Raw genomic sequence first — 21,667 nt, forward strand, 5'->3', positions numbered from 1 at the left:
AGAGAATAGAAAAAGAATAGCTAATTAGAAATTAGAAGGCAAGAAATAATAATACATGTAGAAATTCTGGAAATAAAAAAAAATGTACATGCAATAGAGAAAATCAACAACATCAAAATTCATTCTTTAAAAATACTAATAGGACTTCCCTGGTGGTGCAGTGGTTAAGAATCCGCCTGCCAATTCAGGGGACATGGGTTCGAGCCCTGGTCCGGGAAGATTCCACATGCTACGGAGCAACTAAGCCTGCGCACCACAACTGATGAGCCTGCGCTCTAGAGCCCATGAGCCACAACTACTGAAGCCTGCGTGCCACAACTACTGAAGCCCGTGCGCTTAGAGCCCGTGCTCCGCAACAAGAGAAGCCACCGCAATGAGAAGCCTGTGCACCGCAATGAAGAGTAGCCCCAACTCACTGCAACTAGAGAAAGCCCGCGAGCAGCAATGAAGACCCAATGCAGCCAAAAATAAATAAATAAATAAGTAAAATACTAATAAAATTGGTAAACCCCTAAGAAAATCAGTCAAAAAAAAGAGAGAGGACATAAATTACCAATATCAGAGATAAAAGAGGACCATAAGTACAGATTCCATAGATGCCAAAAAGATAATAAGAAGATATAATAAAAAATTTAAGCCAATAAACTTTAAAAATTTAGGTGAAATGGACAAATACCTAGAAATACACATCTTACTAAAACTGACACAAGAAGAAAGAGACAATTGGAATAATGCTATTTAAGTAATTGAATCTGTAATTTAAAACCATTCAACAAACAAAAACCTTAAAAACCTAGATAGCATTGCTAACAAATCATCCCAAACACATAAGGAAGAGATAAACACCATTGTACACAAATTCTTCTACTAAATTAGAAAAAATGGGGGTGGGTGGAGGGATTTCCAACTTGTTTTATGAAGACAGCATAATTTTGATACCAAAACCTAATAGGAATTCTACAAGAAAGGGAAATTACAGGCCGATCTCATAAACATGGAAGCAAAAATATTAGATAAAATATTAGCAAATTTAACCCAATGCTATATAATGGTAGCACATCATAATCAAACTGAGCTCAATCCAGGAATGCATGGTAGGAAAATCAACAATGTAATTCACCACATTATCAGAATAAAGGGGAAAATCATATTATCATCTCAATCAGGGGCGCCTGCTCCAGGCTTTCAAAGAGCAGCTAGTGATACAATGAAGCAAGGGCAGTGGTCAATCCTTTCTGGTAATATCAGCCAAAGTGGGAATGACAACCTCCCAACCTGGGTATAGAAGTGACATCTATGTCCAATGCCTGTGGTGTTGACAGTACAACTGGCGGCCTCTTGGTCCCAAGAGTGGTCTGGTTTTCTTTCTCATTGGATCCAATCAGTGACCATGATTCCAGCCACCTTTTGTCTCTGCTCATTTTTGGATCCTGGTTGCCCAACCTTCCCAGTGATTCTAAATGTGGTTCAATGGAGCTTCAATTCACATTGGCCAAAGTCGGTTTTGCTGCATGTAATTAAGAACTCGACTGACAGAGGAGGACAGAAGCTGGGTCAATCTGAACTTTTCCTGGTCTGGCTTTTCTGCTACCATCAGCTGCCTCTTAAAGTTATAAAAATAATACAGAGAAAAATGAGATAAAAATCACAATCTGAGAGGGCTCATAAGCCTGGCAGTGGTAGGGGCAGTAGTGGGTGGAAGAGGGAAGATGGAAAACCGAGTGGAATTTGTTCCAGCTGTGAAAGCTACGTGTACAGGTGAGATGGGAATGGGCTTCTCTGGAAAACAGAGATTGCCATGTTTCATGCCCTGGTGGGACAAGTGACCAAGGAGGGCTTCAGGGAACAGGTGATGATGGATGAGCTAAATCTTAATGCAAGAGTCTAATTTTCCCAGGTGGCTGGAAGGAGAAAGGGTGTTTTAGTTGAGGGAATAGCATGGACAAAGAGATGGGGTTTTGAGAAAATAGTGTTTATGGGAATGGGCACGTTGTGGATTACTGAAGTGCCAGGACACAAAATGGAGAGGTTGGAGATGACCCTGGAGAGAGGCCAAGCCCAGGTAGTAAAGTACCTTATTTACTGTTAAGGAGCATGAATCGCTCCTGTGGCCCAAAAGAAAAGGATTGCTGAATATAAAGCCAATGTCACCAACCAGAAATTCTCAAGGGAGTCCTAGAGTCTAAAAGAGCGTCTGATTGGGAATAAAGAAAGTTCCTGCAAATGACAGATTAAACAAGCACCTTGAAGTTCAGTTTAGTTCCAACACCTGCTCACCCCTGCCGCTCCTCACAGTTTGCTTTTGCTTCTTTACTCCAGGTTAAGGTAGAGACTCTTCCATTGCAGGTTTGAGTGCTGTCCTCTCCTCCCTGGCCTGACATGTGAGACTAGCACCAAGCCAGACCTCCAACCCCAGGTTTGGAGAAGACTGAGAATCCCCAGACCACTCTGTCAGCTCATTGGCACAGGGAAAGTACTTCAGCCGCTCTCCACAGAGGACTCCCTCCTCCCTCCATTAATAGGCTAAGGTTAACAGCACTTTTTCCTTGGGGTTTAGGGCTCGGGAGGGAGCCTGCCAGGAACTAGGCTTTGCGGAGGAGGCCCCAGTGGGACAGGGCAACACACCTTCACACCCCCAAGAAGGCAACCTGTCCTGGGCCTCAGGTGAGCGACTCCTGACCTTCTCTGCCCCTGGTCTCTCCAACCTGTGACACAGGGATTGTTGACTGCTTGCGACATTTTCACATCACAGTTTCCAAACGCTGGGGAGATCTGAGGCATCACAGACGTACTTCCTGGGCGGTGGTATTTACCTCCAAATGTGAAGGAGGCAGATGCCAGCCCAAGCACGTACACAGGTAACTTCACCCTCTCCTCAACGACCTCAGCGGGCGCGCTAGACCTGCCCCACACCGGGGTGCTAAGCCTCCCGCTCGTCCTAACTGGAGACCCAAAACCATCCTTAATTAAGTTCTTTCCTGACCGCTGCCAGGTGTGCCCTTCGGCAGGACAGTGTTAATTCCAGCCTCCGGGGGCAGGGATCCAGCCCCCTTTCCGGGCACGTCTGTTCTCGCGCTCAGCCCCTACCTGGAAACCCCCTCCTGCGCCCCACGGCCCCCCTTCCTATGGACGGGGGAGTTGCCTGTTACGCTGCCGCTGCCGGGAAGTTCACTCACGTCCAGCGCCCACCCAGGCGAGCCCCGCAAGTATATAAGGACCGCGGAGAGCGAGCGGGACAAGGCGGCGCGAAGGAAGAGAAAGAGGGGAAGAAAAGTGACCGAGAGGCCGCCCAGCATCCTCGCCCCGGCGCAGCGGGAGCCGCCCGAGAGCAGCCTCCCCGCGACAGGTAAGGGCGCAACGGCGCGGAACCTCGCTCTTATCCCCGGACCCCTTGCCCCTGGGGCCTCGGGATGCTCTCGCCCAGCTCCGATCTCAGAGGTATCTTTGGCTTGCCGCGGTCCTGAGTTCTTCGAAAACTTTCTGTACTGGGTGCAGCGTGGGAATCCGCCGGCAGCGGGGCGGCGAAGCCCAGCCTCCGGACGGTGGGAGAGCGGCTGCGACGGCTGAAAGTGGCCCCTTCCACGAGCTGGCAGCCACGTCTCCCCCGAGGAGGGGGGCTGCTAGGGCCCCTGAGACTCCTACCGCGTTCTGGGGAGATCTCGGGAGACCCAGTCTTTCGGGTTTTCTTCTGATTTTCTGGGTAGGTGTCACTTCTTAAAAGATACCATATACTATAGAGTAAATTGATGTTGGAAATGAGGGCAGAAGAGACGAGGCTAAAAGTCACAATAAACTCCCTGCATTCCAGACTTTTTTGGATTCAAATTTCTGAATCCTCGTTTCCCTGTCCGCCTCAGCGCACCCGACGGGGCCGCGCTCTGATTGATACATGGCCTCCTCTACGAAAAGCAGCTGGTGTTAAAAAGAGGTGGCCCGGGTGGGAACTGTCCACGGTCCTGAACCACCCCGTCTCTTCCCTCAATAGGGCCTCAGAATGGACCTTCTATCCCGCAGACCCTAGATTGCAGGGCAGAAGCGGCCGTAGGAGCCGATGGCAGCTCAGGCAAGATGGAGGCTCAGGCAAGGTGGGTTCCCAGTGAGGGAGAGAGAGTCTGCAGGGCATTTGGATTCCCCAAATTCTTCCTGTATAAACGGGGAGGTGGTGGTTCCCACAGAATGGCTGGAAGGAGCCAAGGAAAGTAAAAGTGTGCATTTGTTCTGTCCATTGTTGAGATATGTACAGACTATGGCTTATGCAATGACTTAATGTTCCTTTGACATTCTGTTTTAGGACTTGATACGTGTGTATCACGGTGCAAGGACAAAGCTCTGCACCTCTGTTCCTCTAAACTTTACAGAGGGCGTGGCCAGTGTGCAATTTTATAGTAACAAACAAAATGTTTTGGGTGGTGCAGGAGGGAGGGACTGGGAGTTTGGGGTTAGCAGATGTAAACTATTATATACAGGATGGCTAAACAACAAGGTCCTACTGTATAGCACAGGGAACGATGTTCAGTATCCTGTGATAAACCATAATGGAAAAGAATACTTTAAAAATAAAATTTAAAAAAGCAAAAAATGTTTTGTTTAGCTCATAGAGAATTCACCTACACAAATGAATTTCTAATAAGTGTAGTTCTATTATAAAGTTAATGTCAAGATTAGCAAATTCCAAATTTCTACTTATTTTTCCAAGCTTTCAATTATTGGGCACTCCCTACTTACAAAAAGCACATTTGACATCTCCCTATTACTTTATTGCTTTAAAAAATAACATAATGTAATATTTCTTTTTTGTTGAAAAATAGAAAATATACAGAAGCAGAAAGAAGACAAGTTGCTTTCAGGGAGCTATCTAACTTTTTAGCAGGAGATTGCAGCTCTGAGAGGGTGGGGAGTGAGAATGTCACCATGTTGTACAACATAGCCAATGGAGCAGGAGAGGAAATGCTCTCTGAGGCTTTTCAGGAGGGTCTGAAATCATGAGGTAAGTTTTTAGAAAATGAAATCATTCCAGAATGGCCAACTTTGAGAAGAACTGAAATATAGTTGAGGGGACTGTCAGACCTGTATGATTTTACTTCCTTCTTTACCAATATGTTATTTTACAGTTGCCCATAGTGATATAAAACTGCCATTTTTCTGCTTCTCTTGTAAACCTGGGCATTTTTTTCTGACCGAAATGCGTTGTGTGGTCTCAGAGCTTTCACATAAATTGCCTTGTCCACCAAATTCAGGCTTTGTACTTGAACTGGAGCACCACAAGTCTACAACAGGAGCAGCCTGTCCCACCAAGGTTGACCAATGTTCTCCCAGTTGCCCTGAGAGGCTGATAGGCTAGGTCATTGGCTGCCAGCACCACCTAATGGCTGCTCTGAAAACACTCAGGCTGTGCTTGGCAACCATTCAGAAGGGAGCCCTTTTGGTTCAGCTTTTGGGGGAAGGAGTGGGGTGGGGCAGAGAGAAGGAAGTGGCTTCCTGAAGTAGACAATGAGAGCCAGGGGGAACTTTCACTTCCAGAGCCTTCCCTATAAAAAAGATTTGGCCCATGCCTCCACAAACAGGAGATTTCTTTAGGCAGATATTTTTAAATTAGGAGAGACAATTAGTCATCCACACCTTAATGTGAATTACTTTTCTTATCTAATTACGTTTCTTCCTAACAGCTGGTTGAAAAGATCTTCTGAAATCTAAAATGATTGTGGAGTTGTTGGTGAGATGATGACAGAACTCAGGGTCATTTCAGAGGGCTGAACTTCATGACAGGGGACAGGGCAGTGTGAAAGCTAGAAAGCTCGGGAAAGAGTCGGATACATGGGGCAAAAGGCAGCCTTGATTCTTCCCTTTACTGCATCCTGACCCCTTGAACTCAGCATCTGACCAGAGGTACTTCCTGACTTCTCTGAGAAAGAGTCTTTGGTAGGTGTTCACAATGGGAGGTAATTCCCTTCTGCCCTGTGTGACCATCTCCTTCCCTTCCACACCTACAGCATCTTCAAGTCCAGCTATTTCAGACTACGTTTGAGAGACTCATAGAACAAGAGGAGGTCTGACGTGTAATGTGTTCAGGAGATGAGCCAGTTTTAAAAGAATGGGGGTCTGATTTAAACATAAATCTCTCCAAAGTTACAGGGGTCTGGGAAATAGTGATCCCCTGAGTGATCTGTGTACAGGACATCAAATTGGGTTGGCTGAGGTTTTGGCTCAACTGGACAGAGGTTTTATTTGCCTTTATTTAAACCTACTATTCACAGGAAACAGGGTTTCTGAGGAATGATAGAATCCTGGTGGAGAGGAGTAGACCATCTCAAGCAGGAGTTTCAGAGTGCTTTGCCTTTCCCAAGTTACTCCTTGGATCTGGAGTGTTAGAACTATAGTTTCCTGAAGATGGTAAAATAGAAAAGCTCTGTGCTGGATCAGGAGAACTTAGCCTTACCTTGTCATGAACATCTAAGTCATTGTCTCTCTCTGGGCCTTAGTTTCCTCATCTCTCAAATAAGGGGTCAGACAATGACCCCTAAAATATCTTCCAGCTCTAACATCCTTTGGGGTCTGATTTTTAATAGGAGATAAAGGAGAAATTGTACATAGTTTACCCAGGTCCCACTGCCCTCCTCTCTATTCCAACTCACAGGACCACCCTGCACACCAACCTGCTCCTTGAGCTTGTCCTCAAAAAGCCTTGAGCTCCACAAATGAGTGTATTGTTAATGTTGGCTCACGGTCCTTTCTGATGAGTGGCCAACATTGTTCTGCTCCTTGCAGGGGTCCCATTAATCTTGTTTGCCTCTGCAGAGCCTCAGCCTGCCTGGAAGATGCCGAGATTGTGCAGCACTTGTTCGGGCGTCCTGCTGCTGGCCTTGCTGCTTCAGGCCTCCATGGAAGTGCGTGGTTGGTGCCTGGAGGGCAGCCAGTGTCAGGACCTCACCACGGAAAGTAATCTACTGGTATGTGGGCTGTGGCCGCCATCTTGGTTTGGGTATCAGATGGGACTGGGGCTGGGACAGCACAAAGAAAGGGGTATGGGGAAGGGGAAATTCATTCCCAGAGATATGGGTAAGTCATCCAAGGGCAGGAATAGACCTCTAGAGTGAAGTCAGAATTGGGCCAAGGAAGGGAGGAAGCAGCTTCAGGGAGATGGGTCTGGTCCCCAAGTTCTGCTTGATTATCTTTACTTCCTGTCCTGTCTTCTTGTATAGAGACCCACTCCATTTAAGCTATTTAGAGACAGTGCCATTAAAGCAAACAATACTAACAATGATGATAACAATAATTGCTCCCTCAACTGATCCTATACTTTCAATCTTTTAGCCCCCAAATTATTCCTTTTTAAATAACCTCACATCACTTGCCATTTCCGTTCCATTTTTCTTCCCTTTCTATCTACTACCAGTTACAAAGCCAGGAAGTTAGTACTATAAACCATCTCTAGAGGGAGAAGGAAAAACCCAGTGCCATTTCCCTCTAACTGGTGCCAAATGTCTCATGCTTCTCATGGAGGACTGACCTTCAGCAGCCTTTCCAGAAGCATATAAAGGCCCTTTTTGCCAGGCTGGAACTCCCTCTAGGTCACCACAGTGTGTGTGTATATGTGTGTGTGTGTGTGTGTGTGTGTGTGTGCGTATTTGTATTGGGAGGCATACATGAGAAACAATACCAAGTCAAGGCAAAAGCCACACTGCTGGTGTCTGTGACTGAGTTCCATCCTTCTGCCTGTACCTGCCTGGTGAGGGTGCAATGCATATCACTATATTCTGTGTATTTTGTCAGTAGAGAAGCTGAGTTTAGGTGAGGAGAGAGGCTTTCTCAAAAACAGAGCAGGTTGCATGTGGAATATAAAATAGAAATAAAGAGCCTAGGGAATCCTGTGAGCTCTAGTTCAGAGAGACCCAAGAGACTCTTGATCGGAGACACCCATTGCACAGCCTCTTCCGTTGAGAGCTCACCAGGGAAGGAGCACTGGCCATGGTCAGAGCCCATGGGTTCCAGTCCCAGCTCTGTCACACAATGGGCTTGTGTTCCCTTCTCCTCTCTGAGAAATTGGGTGTCATTATGTGTCCAGGGGAGAGGAGTATGAGATAATTTTTGTTTTTCACTGTTAAAATTCTGCAGTGTTATAATTCTAAATCCCTGGAGTATGAAATCCCCAACTCAACAGAGTGGGTGGGATCATTCTGTTCCCTCCTTTGTTGTCCCCAGTAACTGAAAACTCAAGGCTGCAGCCCCAAGGTCATTTTCCTAAGCAAATGTGTGCCACAGTTGTCTAGTTACAGGGAGAGGAGATACAGGCTCCATGACCCCTGCAATGGAAATAATCCTGACTTTCTACCCTTCCCTCCAGTCAGAAGGTGACAGGGAAGTGAGACATCTCCTCCCAAAGCTCACTGATTGAGGAAAGTATAGGATCAGCTCAGAAGACTTGAAAGAAAGTGCCAGATGGGTGTGGGAAAGTTTGGAGGGAGATGGCTGGGGGAGGGTATGAGGTAGGTTTGCAGACCACTGGGGTAAGGTGAGGCATTATGGAAAATACAGGCCCTAGAAGCCTGGACTTCTTTTCCCACGTTGGGAGATTCTCTCCCAAATTTCAACCCGATGCCCTTCCCAGACCGAACTGAACCGTGTTTATTTATTCAGGATTCATTAAGTGCCAACTACTACCCACCTGCCATTTACTGATGAATTTCTATATATCTGGCTTATAAGGTTTAAGACGTTGACCTGCCCACAAAGCTACGGGACAAGTAAACCACCGAGTGGGACAGGGATTTTGTCGTAGCTGCCAGGCAGGGGTACCAGGGGTCCAGGGCACAAACGAGGCGCTGCCCGAGCTGAGGCTCAGATGTCCGTGGGTGCCCAGAGGCGGGGGTGGGCAGACGTCCTCGGCAAGGAACCCACAGCGCACTGGCGCCGCTAGTGCGGCGCGCACGTGCGGAGGGAGCAGAGGCGCACGGGCAGCTTGTGGGTGGTGAGGGCGCCGCGGCGGGGGATGGGGGCCGCGGGGCGCGGGGGCCTGACGCGCTCGCCGCTCTCCAGCAGGCGTGCATCCGGGCCTGCAAGCCAGACCTCTCGGCCGAGACGCCCGTGTTCCCCGGCAACGGCGACGAGCAGCCGCTGACCGAGAACCCCCGGAAGTACGTCATGAGCCACTTCCGCTGGGATCGTTTTGGCCGCCGGAACGGCAGCAGCAGCGGCGGCGGCGCGGCCCAGAAGCGCGAGGAGGAGGAGGGGGCGGGGGGCGAAGGCCCGGGGCCCCGCGGCGATGGCCCGGAGCCGGGGCCGCGCGAGGACAAGCGCTCCTACTCCATGGAGCACTTCCGCTGGGGCAAGCCGGTGGGCAAGAAGCGGCGCCCCGTGAAGGTGTACCCCAACGGCGCCGAGGACGAGTCGGCCGAGGCCTTCCCCCTTGAGTTCAAAAGGGAGCTGGCCGGGGAGCGGCCCGAGCCGGCGCGCGGCCCCGAGGCCCTGGCCGAGGCCGCGGCCGCCCGGGCCGAGCTGGGGTATGGCCTGGTGGCGGAGGCCGAGGCGGCCGAGAAGAAGGACGAGGGGCCGTATAAGATGGAGCACTTCCGCTGGGGCAGCCCGCCCAAGGACAAGCGCTACGGCGGCTTCATGACCTCCGAGAAGAGCCAGACGCCCCTGGTCACGCTGTTCAAAAACGCCATCATCAAGAACGCCCACAAGAAGGGCCAGTGAGGGCGCAGTGGGCAGGGCTTCTCTCCCTGGGAAGTCGACCCCAAAGCCCCGGCTCCTGCCCTCCTGCCGCCTCGCGGCCTGGGTGAGGACTCGCCCAGGCGGTGATGGCGCCAGGTATTCCGCCTTTTAAAGCTGTCTGTAGTTAGGAAATAAAACCTTTCAAGTTTCACATCCGACTCTGACTTTGAATATTGACTGGGCGAATAAAATAAAAATGCATATCCATCAAATAAAGAGCAGCACATATTGAAGGAGCGATAGGGGTTTCCATGTGACCAAGTGGTAGTATGTTTCATAGGATACAGTGGGAATGAAAAGAAAATGTACTTCCCTCCCCACCCGTGACAAATGGGTCTTCAAGGGGTCAAATAGTTTGGGTGATGGCTCAGTGTGGCTACACTTCCCACTCTCCATTGGATGGGGAAGGACTGCTCAGCTGGCTGATGTGTGAAGAGGCAGGATTCCTCCAAGTGACCCTGCTTCCCATCCAACTCCATGAGCCAGCGGGAAGCTGATGAAGCCCAACCAAAACTGGGAGGACTCTCTGGGCTCAGGTGGCAAGCTGTGGTAATGCCTCCGTGAATCTAGCCATCTGGGACCTTGGGCAAGTTTCTGAACTTCTCCAAGATTTAGTTCTCTCATCTACCCCTTTCTTGCTTACTACTGTGAGGGTTATTGTGAGGGTTAATGAGAAAATGGATGGGATCATCTTATCACTGAGAGGCTAAATGTGAGAGCTGAGGGTTGGTATCAGTTCAGATTTGACTGCCTTATCAGACTGCTCTCAGATATTCTCAAACACAGGGTCTCACCCACATGGACACACACCCATGGAGACACATCTGTATAAATACAACACAAAATGCACAGATGCTTCTTCCAGTCACTAAGGTTCAAGCCTTGAGGTGTGACTATCTTTTCCCCCTTGTCATGCCCAAGCTCTCTCCTCATGTTGTCCAGCTGCAGCCTTCTCTTCATTCTCAGCACTCACGGCTCAGGCCTTGACTATCCTAACAGCTTCCTAACCAACTGGTGTCCTTGTCTCCAGTTGCCTTCTTCCCCAATCCATCGTACACGTTCTTCATATTAATGTATACAAAATCTTGCTTTCTCCATATTCCCTAGCTCAGGACACAAAACAATTGCCCCACCCCCACTCTTCCATCAATTCCAAACTACTGGGCATGGCACACACAAGGGCCCTTGTCCATCAGTTTCACTCTCCTTACCAAACCCCACTTTCCTGGTCTTCTCACTCTTCTCCCATCCTCCTCCATCCTCTGCCTGGAATTCCCCACCTTCCCCCTCCATTTTGAATGTTACCGTTTTTTCAACATGAGCCCAGGCTGAAGTCCACTTCCACTGGGAAAGTTGGGATCTCTTGCAGCTGAGCCTGCACATTTTCAGGGTTTCTGCAGTCAGCCCCTTTGCACCGGGGGGGCATGCAGACCAGCTCAGATGGCAAGTTTCTTGCTGCACATATGTCTTGTGCTTTTCTCTCAGGAAAACTAAGCTCCACGAGGGCAGAGGCTAGGGGTTGTGCTTCTTTTGTATGTCCCCATGATGTTTTCACAATGTTGGGGCCCCTGGTTTGCAGTCACACACATTTACAGTTCACAAGAGACTCACAGACACTGATACACAGAGATGCACATCTCCACATCAATTGCATCAGACATACCAGGGGATGATGCAGGTCAAAGCCGGCTGGGGAACATTTCTGTATGGCACTTCCATATTTACTCCCATATTTTGATGATCTTAGAAGTTCACAATTAAAGAAAACTGGAATGCACCTGGGAAGTCCTGATGGAATCAGAAAGCCAGACTTTTAAGATAAAGTCTCCCTCAGTGAGGGTTATATGAAATGGGGCTAGATTCTAGTCACTGTAATGAAGAAATGGCCCAGGCCTTCCCATCTGAGGATGCTCCTTTGCTGGGAATCCTGGGCCTCGTGTTTACATCTTGGTAGCATCCTTTCCCTTACCCTCCTTCCTTTTGAGGCAAGTAAAGAATGATAGGCGGGGGTGGCTAAATGTCAGCGATTAATACTGGTGGCATTTTCAGATCCTGTTTGCATCTCAAAAAACCATTTACTTTAAAGAAATCAAATAGACAACTGTGTGGTGACAACATTAACATTTATTTGAAAAGGGCATCATGAAGGCTCATTGGGAAATCACGACTAATAGTCCTAAAGAATAATCTTGCTAAGAGTCCTTCCTCCTACATTCCAGCCCCGCCCCCCACATCCTCCTTCCCCTTCCTTAAACTAATTTGATTCAATGAGTTCAAAATACAGAAAACCGCCACAGGCACTAATTCTGCACTCACATATAAATACGTCAGCTATTATATACATACACTGTCAACTACGAACTACACTATACACACATGCACGCGCACGGGCACACACACACTCAGCCAGGTCATGAACGTCTAAGTGGACACAGACATGTTACAATGTATGTGTAATGCTGCAGCATTTGTGGATTTACAGCTCTGCGCTCCACAGGCCAGAATCAACAGCCATGGAGGAAGAGCTCGAAAGGGGAAAGTGATGGGCTGGGGTCCCAAGGGCCCCTGAAGGAGAAAAGACCTGGTCAACCTCGTTGGTGCTAAAGGAGAGCACGGAAAACAGGCCGCAGAGCCCCCTCCCACAGGCCTGTGTCCCCTCCCCACTTCCCCAGCTGGCAGGCCCCACCAAGACCATCCTTCTGCAGGCTTCAGTCCTAGGCCGGATTTGGGATACAGGGTATTTTAACTAGAAGATTTCTAGGGTTAGTGAGATGAAGAGGTAACACACTGCCCTAAGCCTTCTCCCCAGACATAAGGAAGCTGTCTTGTTTCAGCACAACTGCCTGCCAGGGTCTGTGGGTCTGGAGAAGTGGGCGTGGCCTGCTCAGAGGTGCCCACTTCCCTGTCTACCATCAAACTTAATATTCAGCCTAACAGCTCAGGTCTAGTCTTTTCCCACAGGCCCCAGCTGGCCAGCTGCCATGTCATGGTCATGAAGAGGAACTGGGAGAAATAGCCTCACTTCTCAGTGATACTCTCTGTACCCAGGTGAGAAGCCCCAGGGACAATGGAATAGCAACTGGAAGGTGTCATGACCCAAGGGCCCCTAGTGAAGCCAGGAGGTCTGGCCTTTGAGGATTCTAAACAAATGCAAGGCTCTTCTGATTCTTAGGCCAGCTGAAACGTATCCTCTGGGACTGAGAACACCCAGGGCAAAGGGCAGTGCATCTGGGACCCCTGCACTCCAAGCACTTCAGATGGTCCCAGCCCCACCTTTTCACTGCTCATCCATCTATTCTTACACTTGAGGCGGAGGGCTGGACAGAGGAGAATGTCTGAGGACTTTTCTCCTTCTTCTTCTGACTCACTCAGGCTACTTCTCTGGGGAGGAGATGTTTAGAAGTCAAGAAATCACTTATTTCTACTTTTCAAAAAGAGGAAAATGGGAACAGGCACAGGCCATGGGGGACCCCTTTGCAAGGAAAACCGGAAGGAGCCTCCAGGGTCACACTGGGGCTCTCCTCTCATCTGCTTCTTATGCCTTTATGTGACTCAACCAAGTTCACTGAAATTCCAAATACATCCATGCTACTGGGTTCTGTCAGCAGAGAGCTAACCGACCCTACCCCTTGCACACGAGGAAGAGTCTTCAGCAGTTTTGGGGAGCGACTGCTTTGGGTGGCCTTGCTGACTGAAATTCACAACAGAGGAGGGTAGCAAAAAGGGCTGGTCGCTTGACACGGTGCCGCCAGACGCCAGTGGGCTTGGAAGGCAGGAAGAGTAATGCTAGGCTGAAGGCTGGGGTACCCACCAAACTGCTTGGCTTCTCTCCCAGGGCTCGGGAGGGCAGGGGTGGGGTGAAGGAGGCTGCTTAATTTACCATGTAATGGTTCCAGTTAATGTTCATCATAAACTTTCTGATTCTGAGGCATCTTTGGCCAGAATCCATATTCTACTCCATGTCAGCAGGCAAGTTAATATTCTACTCAGTGTAAGTTTAAATTGAAACCGAGAAGGAGGGCACTCAAAATGTGGCCAGGTCTCCAAAGGAAGCACATCGTTGCTATGTAGCGGTGACACAAAGAAAAAGCTGCTTCAGACAGAGGAAACAGCAGTGAAGTATATGAAGAATGGGAATCCTGCACCTTGTTTCTTCCATCTATTCCCAGGGTGGGGATGAGGGAGAGACAGCTGATGGACATGTAGGTCTCTGGTTCTAGAAAGAGGCTCTAGGGAATGACTCCCAAGTCCCAGAACCAGGGCCCCAGGGCAGTGCTCGGGGTGCAGATGCCATGGGGGTGGACCCTACAGTCAGAGAAGCACTAGAGAGAAACAGGGCTTCGCGTCAAAGCTGAGCAGGGAAGAAAGATGGGAAGATCCAGTGAGGAAAAGACATGTTTGTGGCTCAAGATTTAGATTTTCTCTGAAGCTTCTTCCAAAGGTCATTTGTCTTCAAGTACGTTTCTAGTTATTTTAAATTTGGTTTCTTAATAAAGAGATATTAAAGTAAAGAGAAATCTCGGTTCATGCCTGTAAAGTTGGGTTAAGCATTAGCCAAAAGCCACAGAGCAGAGCCAAAGGCTGTGGTGGAGGGGCAGGAGCGGGCCCCCTCGGCCCTGTAGTCATGTAGACCCTTTGGAAGCCGCAGGCCCACAGCACAGAGGCAGCAACCAAGGGGGGAAACTACAGGAACGAGGGTCAGGCAGCCCCCATACCCAACAAGGTTATTGCAGACGCAATAGGAAAGTTACATTTGTTAAGATTCTCCTAATTTGGACAAATACACCTATCAGCCCTGATAATCAGGCTCTCACAGTGTATCTGTGCAGGGCCACGCACAGAGGTGTGACCCGAGGGTGTCCCGAGAAGACTGCCCTCCCCTTAGCAGAATCAGCCCGCTTCCGACCCCACCCCACGCTGCCTAAAATTGTACCCTCAAAAGGGGTTCCTTTGGGTCAAGAAATCTACTCACCCTCCCTCTTTTCAAGAGCAAATTCTCCAGGAAGGAATCATTTGACCATTCTCACCTTCCTGTGAGTCATATCAGCTCAGAAAATTTATGGGAAGTTAGACTGGAAAAGGAGAAGGAAAGGGCTATTCTTGGCCAGAGGGAGCTGCCTTAGGAAGAGGCCCAGGTGAGGTTCTGCCAGAGGCAGCTCACACGGGGAGCCGCAGGAAGAAGAGCATCAAAGAGGGAGAACTCAACTCAGAAATACATCCCTCTGGACAAAGGAGGGGAGGTACTACAGAGGGACGCAGACTTGCCCACTTCTGCCCGCTGCTCCTCTACAGGAGGCCGGCCCGTGCTTCTCGCTGGCCCAGCCGGCCAGCCTGGGGACGCGGGCTCCCCCTATCAGCGGCCTGCTGCCCCCCATGGTGTCTCTACCCCAGCTTCTGTTACACAAGCTCAGTATTAGTTAACAATAGAAACAATTCACGAAGAGGCAACTGGCAGGGTGAGCAGGGGAGTGGAAAAGACACCGGAGACTTGAAGGCCTTTGGACCTTCAAATGGGGAAGGAGGAGGGGACACTCTGGAGGAGATCAGTGCCCCATCTTCCAGCTCTCACAGGCCACTGCTTTACAGGAGGAGCTGGCCTTGCTTCCTCCTGATTGCAGTCTACGGCTTCCTTGGACCAACTGTGTCTCTCTCTAGTTCCCTCCTGGGGGAATGGCAGCTGCGCACCCACCCCCGTGAAAGCCCTTCACTTACTACACTAAGCAGGAGTTTCCTGGGACCTCAGCCTCTCTCTGGAGACCCCCAGTGACTCTTGGCCCCAGGATGACACAGAGGAGGAGACAAAGGGCATAGGTAGGATGCTTATTGGCCCCAGAGGGGCACGTGGCCGGATCTCCCTCAGGGAAGACAAAGAGGAAGCAGGGAGGCCAAGAGGGGGCCAAGGGGGCCCAGGGCTCCACCTTGCTTAGCTGTCCAAGGTGCTTTTTCTCTGAGATCCCAGTTAGATTTCCATGTCGTAGGGGTGGGCGTGAAGGCGAGCCCCTCCCTCAGACCCCACCCCTCCGAGAAGCTTGTGTCTTGGAATTCAGTATACGCACAGATCGGGAAACTTCATCTCATAGACAGGGATGGAGTGGTTCTGAGGCTGGCCATAGGCTGCGGTGATGGTTCCTGATGGGCTTGGGGGGGGCCTGGGACAGAAACACATGGAGGAGAAAGGCATGAGGAGGGGGTTCTGGGGTCCCACCCCGTGCAGCAGAGCAGCTGACTGAGGTTTCTCTTTGAATAGGGACCAGCGATTTTGTCACTCCGTGGTTCCCAGGTTTCAAGCTGTTCTAGAATCTTCAGCTTGAAGTCAAGCTTTACTGCAGGCTCTACAGCGACTCTGTTGCTCTAGAAAGTACCAGCTTGTGACACTAGGACCCCCGGCTCTTTTCCAGGGTTCACTGAGCTGTCTCTTTCTCCCTTCGGTCTCTGTTTCCTTACCTGGGGAGAGTTGGTGGCCGACTCCAGCCCTGGAGACAGAGGCTGGGGGCAGGGAGGGCTGAAGACAGGTGCGAGAGGAGGACCTGGGGGGAGGAGTACCTACACTGGGCCACAGAAGTGGGGATCCCCTGCCCAGGGCTGCCACTTACCGGATGGTGATTTCAAAGATCTGATTGAGTTTGCTCTGCAGCAGTGATGCCTAGACACAAAGAGAGGGAAAGTGAGCCGGGGGCTGACTCCCAAGCGCCCTGCCGAGCATGTACTGAAAGTGCTGGGCAGTTGCGGCCTCAGGAAAGAAACCGGTGTGAGCTCGTTTCCAGCACTTATCTGTGGACCCTGGCTGTGGGTTCAAATCAGAAAGAGCCGCCCAGCAAAGGCCTGCTGGGGACAGCACAGAGGCCAGGAAGCCCAGGAGGGACTTCAGCAAAAGTTCTGGAAGAGCCTTAGCTCCTCCAAGTGGGGCAATAGGGCCTGCTGGGCAGAGTCAGGAGGCTCAGAGCTGGTCCCAGCTCTTTCCTTAACTCCCAAGGAGCCGTTGTGCAAAGTTGGTGCATTAGGGAAGATGTTCTCTCTGGTCCCTTCCGGCTCCACCTAAGTCCATGTACACAGAGAGTGAGACTGTGCTCGACTCTGAGCTCACGAAATGAGCAGCATCTACCTCTCAGGATGGGACAAGAGGTTAGCATAACATAGGCCCAGAAAAATCTATATTATACTTACATGTATTTTTATATATAATTTATATACTTTTATATATTACTATATATAATTATTATAATATATGAGAAGTTTATGTATATATGTTTGAAATATATATAATAGAAAATTACATGTGTTTTTATTGAGAGGAAAAAGCACAATAAAATAGAAGTTATTTGTAGACTTTGAATGTTTACAATTATGTTTCATTGTTACGAAGATGGACACTGGGACTAACAAATCCTGGAATATCATTTTCAAGAAATGTTTGTGCTCTTCCCTTAGCCATCTACTCGTCTTTCTACTCGTCTGGCGCCTTCTCATTCAGATTTCTTTTCCAGGGCCAGGCCGTTCCATTCCACCTGCTGGGGTCCCCCAGTTGGAAGCGGGCCCTGTAGCAAACGCTGGCCATCTTTCCTGTGCCATGGCCCCTTCTCCCATCACTCCATAACGTGACAATCCTAATGGCAACAAACTCGCAGAGTTGTCATGAGAAGGAGATAAGCTGATAAATGTAAGATGCTCTGGTGAACAGCAAGTGCTATTTACGTTCTTGCTCTGATGATTATAATTATTATAATCTGTCTATTTGGTACAGGAGATCCTGAGGTCAGGATTTCTCCCTTATATGAAAACTGTGACCTCTGGAGGGGTGTATGACTAATAGCCTTTAGGTTCAGGGGGGAACAATGTAGTGCCAAGGCACTGCTGGGATCTAAACCCTAAGTTCTGGATGACAACAGTACCAGGATCTCCTAGAAACTCAGTGCTGCCCTGGACCCACATCCAGTGTCCGTTTGGTCCCGGGAGGGGCACCGTTACGTCTCACTTACCCGGGCCCCGCAATGCGCTGCAATCTCCTCAAAGGGAGCCTTCTGGAACTTTTCCACCACCTGTCGCCGCCGTTCACGCTCCTGCTCCTCGACGGCCACGCTGTCCACTGCGGCACAGAGAGCCGGGTCAGCCCTCAGGTCCTAGCCCAGTGATGCAGTCTGAGATTGCCCCCCAGCTGTCCACTCTGCTGACGAGGGGCAGGGTAGCGTGGAGGGTGCGATGCCATCACTTGGCCCTGGGAGGGCTAGACCCTTTTCTGATTCTGCCCCCTTCCTTGCCTAAGAGTTTGAAAACTAGTTGAGTGAACCCTTAAGTGGGGCTAAAGCCCCACGTAGTTGCACTGACACTGGGACTCTTAGACACAAGTTCCTGGAACAGGAAGTACTCTGGGGGGAATATGAAAAAGGACATCAACAGTGGCAAAGCCACAAAAGACAACGAAGAATCCCTATGGCAGAGCAGTCTGAGGCCATTTAGTTTAAGGTTTCTGCATATTCCTCTTGGTAGCCGAAGTGAAAAAAAAAAAAAAAGGAAGGGTATGAAATATGTTCATCATGCCCAGTTTAAGAAGGCAGAGCAGTGGGAACATTTAGAAAGTGTACCATGAATGACAACAAAAATAAAGATTTGTTATCAGTTATCGGAAAAATTCTCTAATTCGGGATACTTCATTGCCCAATAATCTAGACGAGGTAATGCTGCATTTTAAAATCTATTGCCATTATTAAATAAATATTAATAGGATTTGTTCTTAATGGCTTTCATTGGTCAACTTTTTCTTTTTTATCACACTCCACCAAAAAATTGTCAAGGTATTTATACAAATTAAAATTGTTTTTTACTTGGCTGATTGGCTGTAACCCTCAACTGACCACTTTTAATGGCAGCGGTCAGTAGAAAAAGGGTTCCTGGCATAGGACATGGACCCCCCCCAACCCCGTTAAGAGAGGGGGACTTTTAACTGCAGCTTCAGTAGTTGTGAAGAGTTTAGAGGAAGCCACCAGCCTCTCCCCTCACACCTGTGTGAATCACACTTGGGAGGGCAGCAGACAGCTGCACACACCCACACGCCTCTTCAGGACCCAGCCCTGCGATCCCCTCCCTGGGGGGCTCCCACTTACCAATGGCCTTCTTCAGCGTCTCATAGGTGATCTCCTCGGCAGGCACGCGCTGAGGGAGAGGGAACAGAAGTGCTCAGAAAGGGGGAGGCGGGGGGAGGCAGCCTTGGCTTCCTCAGTTACCCGGCAGCTACTTCACTTCTCAGAAGAATGTTCTGATGGGAGAAACTCCCTCAGGACACCCACATTCTCACTAGGGTCTCTGGAAGCTGCCTGAGCAGGCACAGCGCCTCCAACTGAAGGAGAGCAGGGAGAGAGAGGTGGGGAGGCTAGAGCCTCATCAGTCACAAGTCTCGCCTGAAAGAACTCACTGGCCCCTCCTCCCCTCGCCCCGCAGCAGGTCCCATTAAGCTCCCTGGGAAGAAAACACTGTAATTCAAACAAATCTTCAGAGAACGTAACAGAAAATATTCGAAACAAGAGAAGGCAGCTAGCAAATATAATCTCATATGAAAATTTCAAGAACTGACTAACATTTTTGAAGACTTCTGATATTAAATTATCCACCAAGGTGATTTGAGTTTTCAGTAAAGGTAAGGCATGCTGAGGTTGGTCCAAGGACCTGGGTCACAGGATCTCAGTGTCCTGGGAACCCATAAAAGGTGGAGGTGGAAAATAATAAAACCCAAAGAAGGGTGTTCTATGGATGTGTGGCTTTAGGTCAGATGCTGAAAATTGTGAAGGAGTTTGGACTAAATTCCAGGAATTCCCCACTAGACTGTGAGCTCCTTGAGGCAAGACCCATGATTTATTCATATTCTATTACTTAAATGTAATATTACATGAAAGAGGCAGACACAGGAGAGAATGGTTTCATTGATATAAAGCTCAAGAAGTGACATAAGTTGGGCTAGTGGCTCCCTCTGGGGAGGGGGTACAGAGGCAGGGCTCCTGGAAGACAACATTTTAGTCCTTGATCCGGGTGTGAGTGCATCAGTATATTCACTTTATTCACTCAGACAATTCACTGAGCTTGGAATTCATTAATGCTTGTTCGAGTAGGAATGGACAGAGTTGTAGGTATGGGATAAAGTCATCCAACAGATATTAAGTGAGCACCAATTATGTGTAGGATTCTTGGCTAGTCAGTTAGTTGAAATTGCAAAATGTATTACTATAGGAATTACACGCAAGACAGCGCTATCATTCACTCTGGAGATTCATTCACTGTGAAGGTTCATCCTCTGTAGGTCTGTCCATCCACCCATCCATCCATCCATCCATCCATCCATCCATCCACTGTCAGCACTGACCAACATCAGATATTCACGGGTAAAGTGATAGGAAACCATGTGGTGGTGGGAGAAAAAGGAAGACAGATCACTGGGTAAAGGCAGGCAGAGAGAAGCTGATGGAGGAGATGGACCACAGGCTGGATGTTGATGAATGGGCGATTCATGAACGTAGAGGTGGAGAGGAAGGGTGATTCCGACATGGGATTCCATGCTAGCAAAGACATGGAGGTGAATGAGATAGCATGGGGGAGACTGAGAGCAGACCAGCCAGAGAGGAGGGGAGATGAAATGAAATGGGAGGGCATCCCTGACTACAAATGGCTCTGAATGCCAGGCACTGGGTTTGGAATTTGACCAAACCAGCATTTATTGATCACCTGCTATGAGGTTGGCATTTGAGGCTACAGGGAGTCACCGTGAGATTCTGGAGGGGTTGGGGGGGGCATGGTGGGCTGGAAGTGGAAAGAAGTATAGCACAGCAGAAGGGTGGAGGCTCCCACACCCCTGCTTTAGATACCAAGCCTTCCCCGGGCTAAGCTGACTCTCTGAGGGGGAGGAACCCATGATGGTGACCGGGAGGCCAAGAGGAGCAGGCGCTGTGTACCCAGGTGAGCATTTCTCTTCCTTCTTCTGCTTCACTTTACTTATCAATTCCTGAGGGTCTCTCAGCCCTCGGGAAGGAAGAATTACAACTATCGAGGGGATGGCAGCCAACTCACGCTGTGCTCCTAACACGTGAGGTTCCCATCCCTGCAGAGCTGGAAGGGCCTTGGAGGACACCTGGCTCAACCTCATGTTGCTTCTCCAATTAGCCTGAGTCAGAGCTTCCTTCCTTCCGTGGGAAGGTTCCAGACAAGCTTGGAAAAGCCCTGCCCTGGAGGTCTGCCCCAGTAACCGAGGGGCTGTTGGAATGGCTGAGGGCACAGTTAGGGGGAGGCTTGATCTTCACCCCCCTGACTTCTCCTTGCTCCAGGCCCATCTGGGGAAAGGCTGGGTGTGCAGGCTGTCCTTCACAGCTACTCCAGGCCGTCCGTGCCCAGGGATCTCGCAAGTCTCCTTGTCCCACCCAGATGTGCGTCCTCCCTGCTTCTTGCTAAGGTTCCCCTGCGTCTCCGTCAACTCCCTTAATTGGCAGAGTTACCATTTAAAACAAGTGTACCGCATCCTGAGGCTTCAGTTCCCTCGGGACGCCTTCCTCCCTCCTCCCTGCCCCGCCCCCATTTCTTTTTCATTTTAGGGAGTAAATTTGGTATTTCCACTAAAATTCTTTATTCCCCCTTACTTGTGGGTACACCTTCTTTATTTTCTGAGGTAGAAGCAATACTGGTAGGAGAGATATCACATGGTCATTTAAACAGAAATTAGATATTCACAGCCCTCAAGAGATGATGGAAGGAAGAGAGATCTTTAAGCTACATCTTTCTCTTTAAAAAGCATTTTTCTTGACATATCTGGAAGAAACACTGTAAAAACTATTCTTGCCCCCATCTTTCCTGTGAGGCCTTCCAATTTCCAACATGGAGCACGTCCGCCTCCATCATGAATAGGGAATGACTAACAGCAAGCCTTTCAAGACTGATTTTTATAACATGCTCATAGGAGTGTACGGGGTGGGGGGATTCGGTA

The 21,667-nt window shown here is 49.4% G+C and overlaps 2 protein-coding genes across 6 annotated transcripts in view; one reads left to right on the plus strand and one right to left on the minus strand.

The window, feature by feature from the left end:
* Window positions 1-3,064: 3,064 nt before the first annotated feature.
* On the plus strand, window positions 3,065-9,862 carry POMC (proopiomelanocortin). 2 transcript variants are annotated; one of them, XM_082357443.1, is made up of 3 exons: window positions 3,065-3,346; window positions 6,796-6,947; window positions 9,034-9,862. In XM_082357443.1, the coding sequence occupies exons 2-3, from the start codon at window positions 6,816-6,818 to the stop codon at window positions 9,691-9,693; spliced, it is 792 nt and encodes a 263-aa protein (XP_082213569.1). In that variant the 5' UTR covers window positions 3,065-3,346; window positions 6,796-6,815; the 3' UTR covers window positions 9,694-9,862. The 2 variants fall into 2 exon arrangements, with proteins under 2 accessions (XP_082213569.1, XP_082213570.1); XM_082357444.1 differs by having other exon boundaries at window positions 3,093-3,346; window positions 9,037-9,862.
* Window positions 9,863-11,815: 1,953 nt separating this feature from the next.
* Window positions 11,816-21,667, minus strand: part of EFR3B (EFR3 homolog B) — an 87,137-nt gene continuing 77,285 nt past the window's right edge. For all 4 annotated transcript variants that reach the window (XM_082357428.1, XM_082357430.1, XM_082357429.1 and 1 more), the window contains 4 exons: window positions 18,810-18,858; window positions 17,688-17,794; window positions 16,305-16,354; window positions 11,816-15,860 (listed from right to left, as the gene is read on the minus strand). In XM_082357428.1, the coding sequence (XP_082213554.1) occupies window positions 15,755-15,860; window positions 16,305-16,354; window positions 17,688-17,794; window positions 18,810-18,858 (312 nt within the window). In that variant the 3' untranslated portion in view covers window positions 11,816-15,754. The remainder of the gene's footprint in view (window positions 15,861-16,304; window positions 16,355-17,687; window positions 17,795-18,809; window positions 18,859-21,667) is intronic.

The sequence above is a fragment of the Balaenoptera borealis genome, assembly GCF_965194805.1.
Source record: "Balaenoptera borealis genome assembly, chromosome: 15".
In the NCBI taxonomy this organism is placed as follows: domain Eukaryota; kingdom Metazoa; phylum Chordata; class Mammalia; order Artiodactyla; family Balaenopteridae; genus Balaenoptera; species Balaenoptera borealis.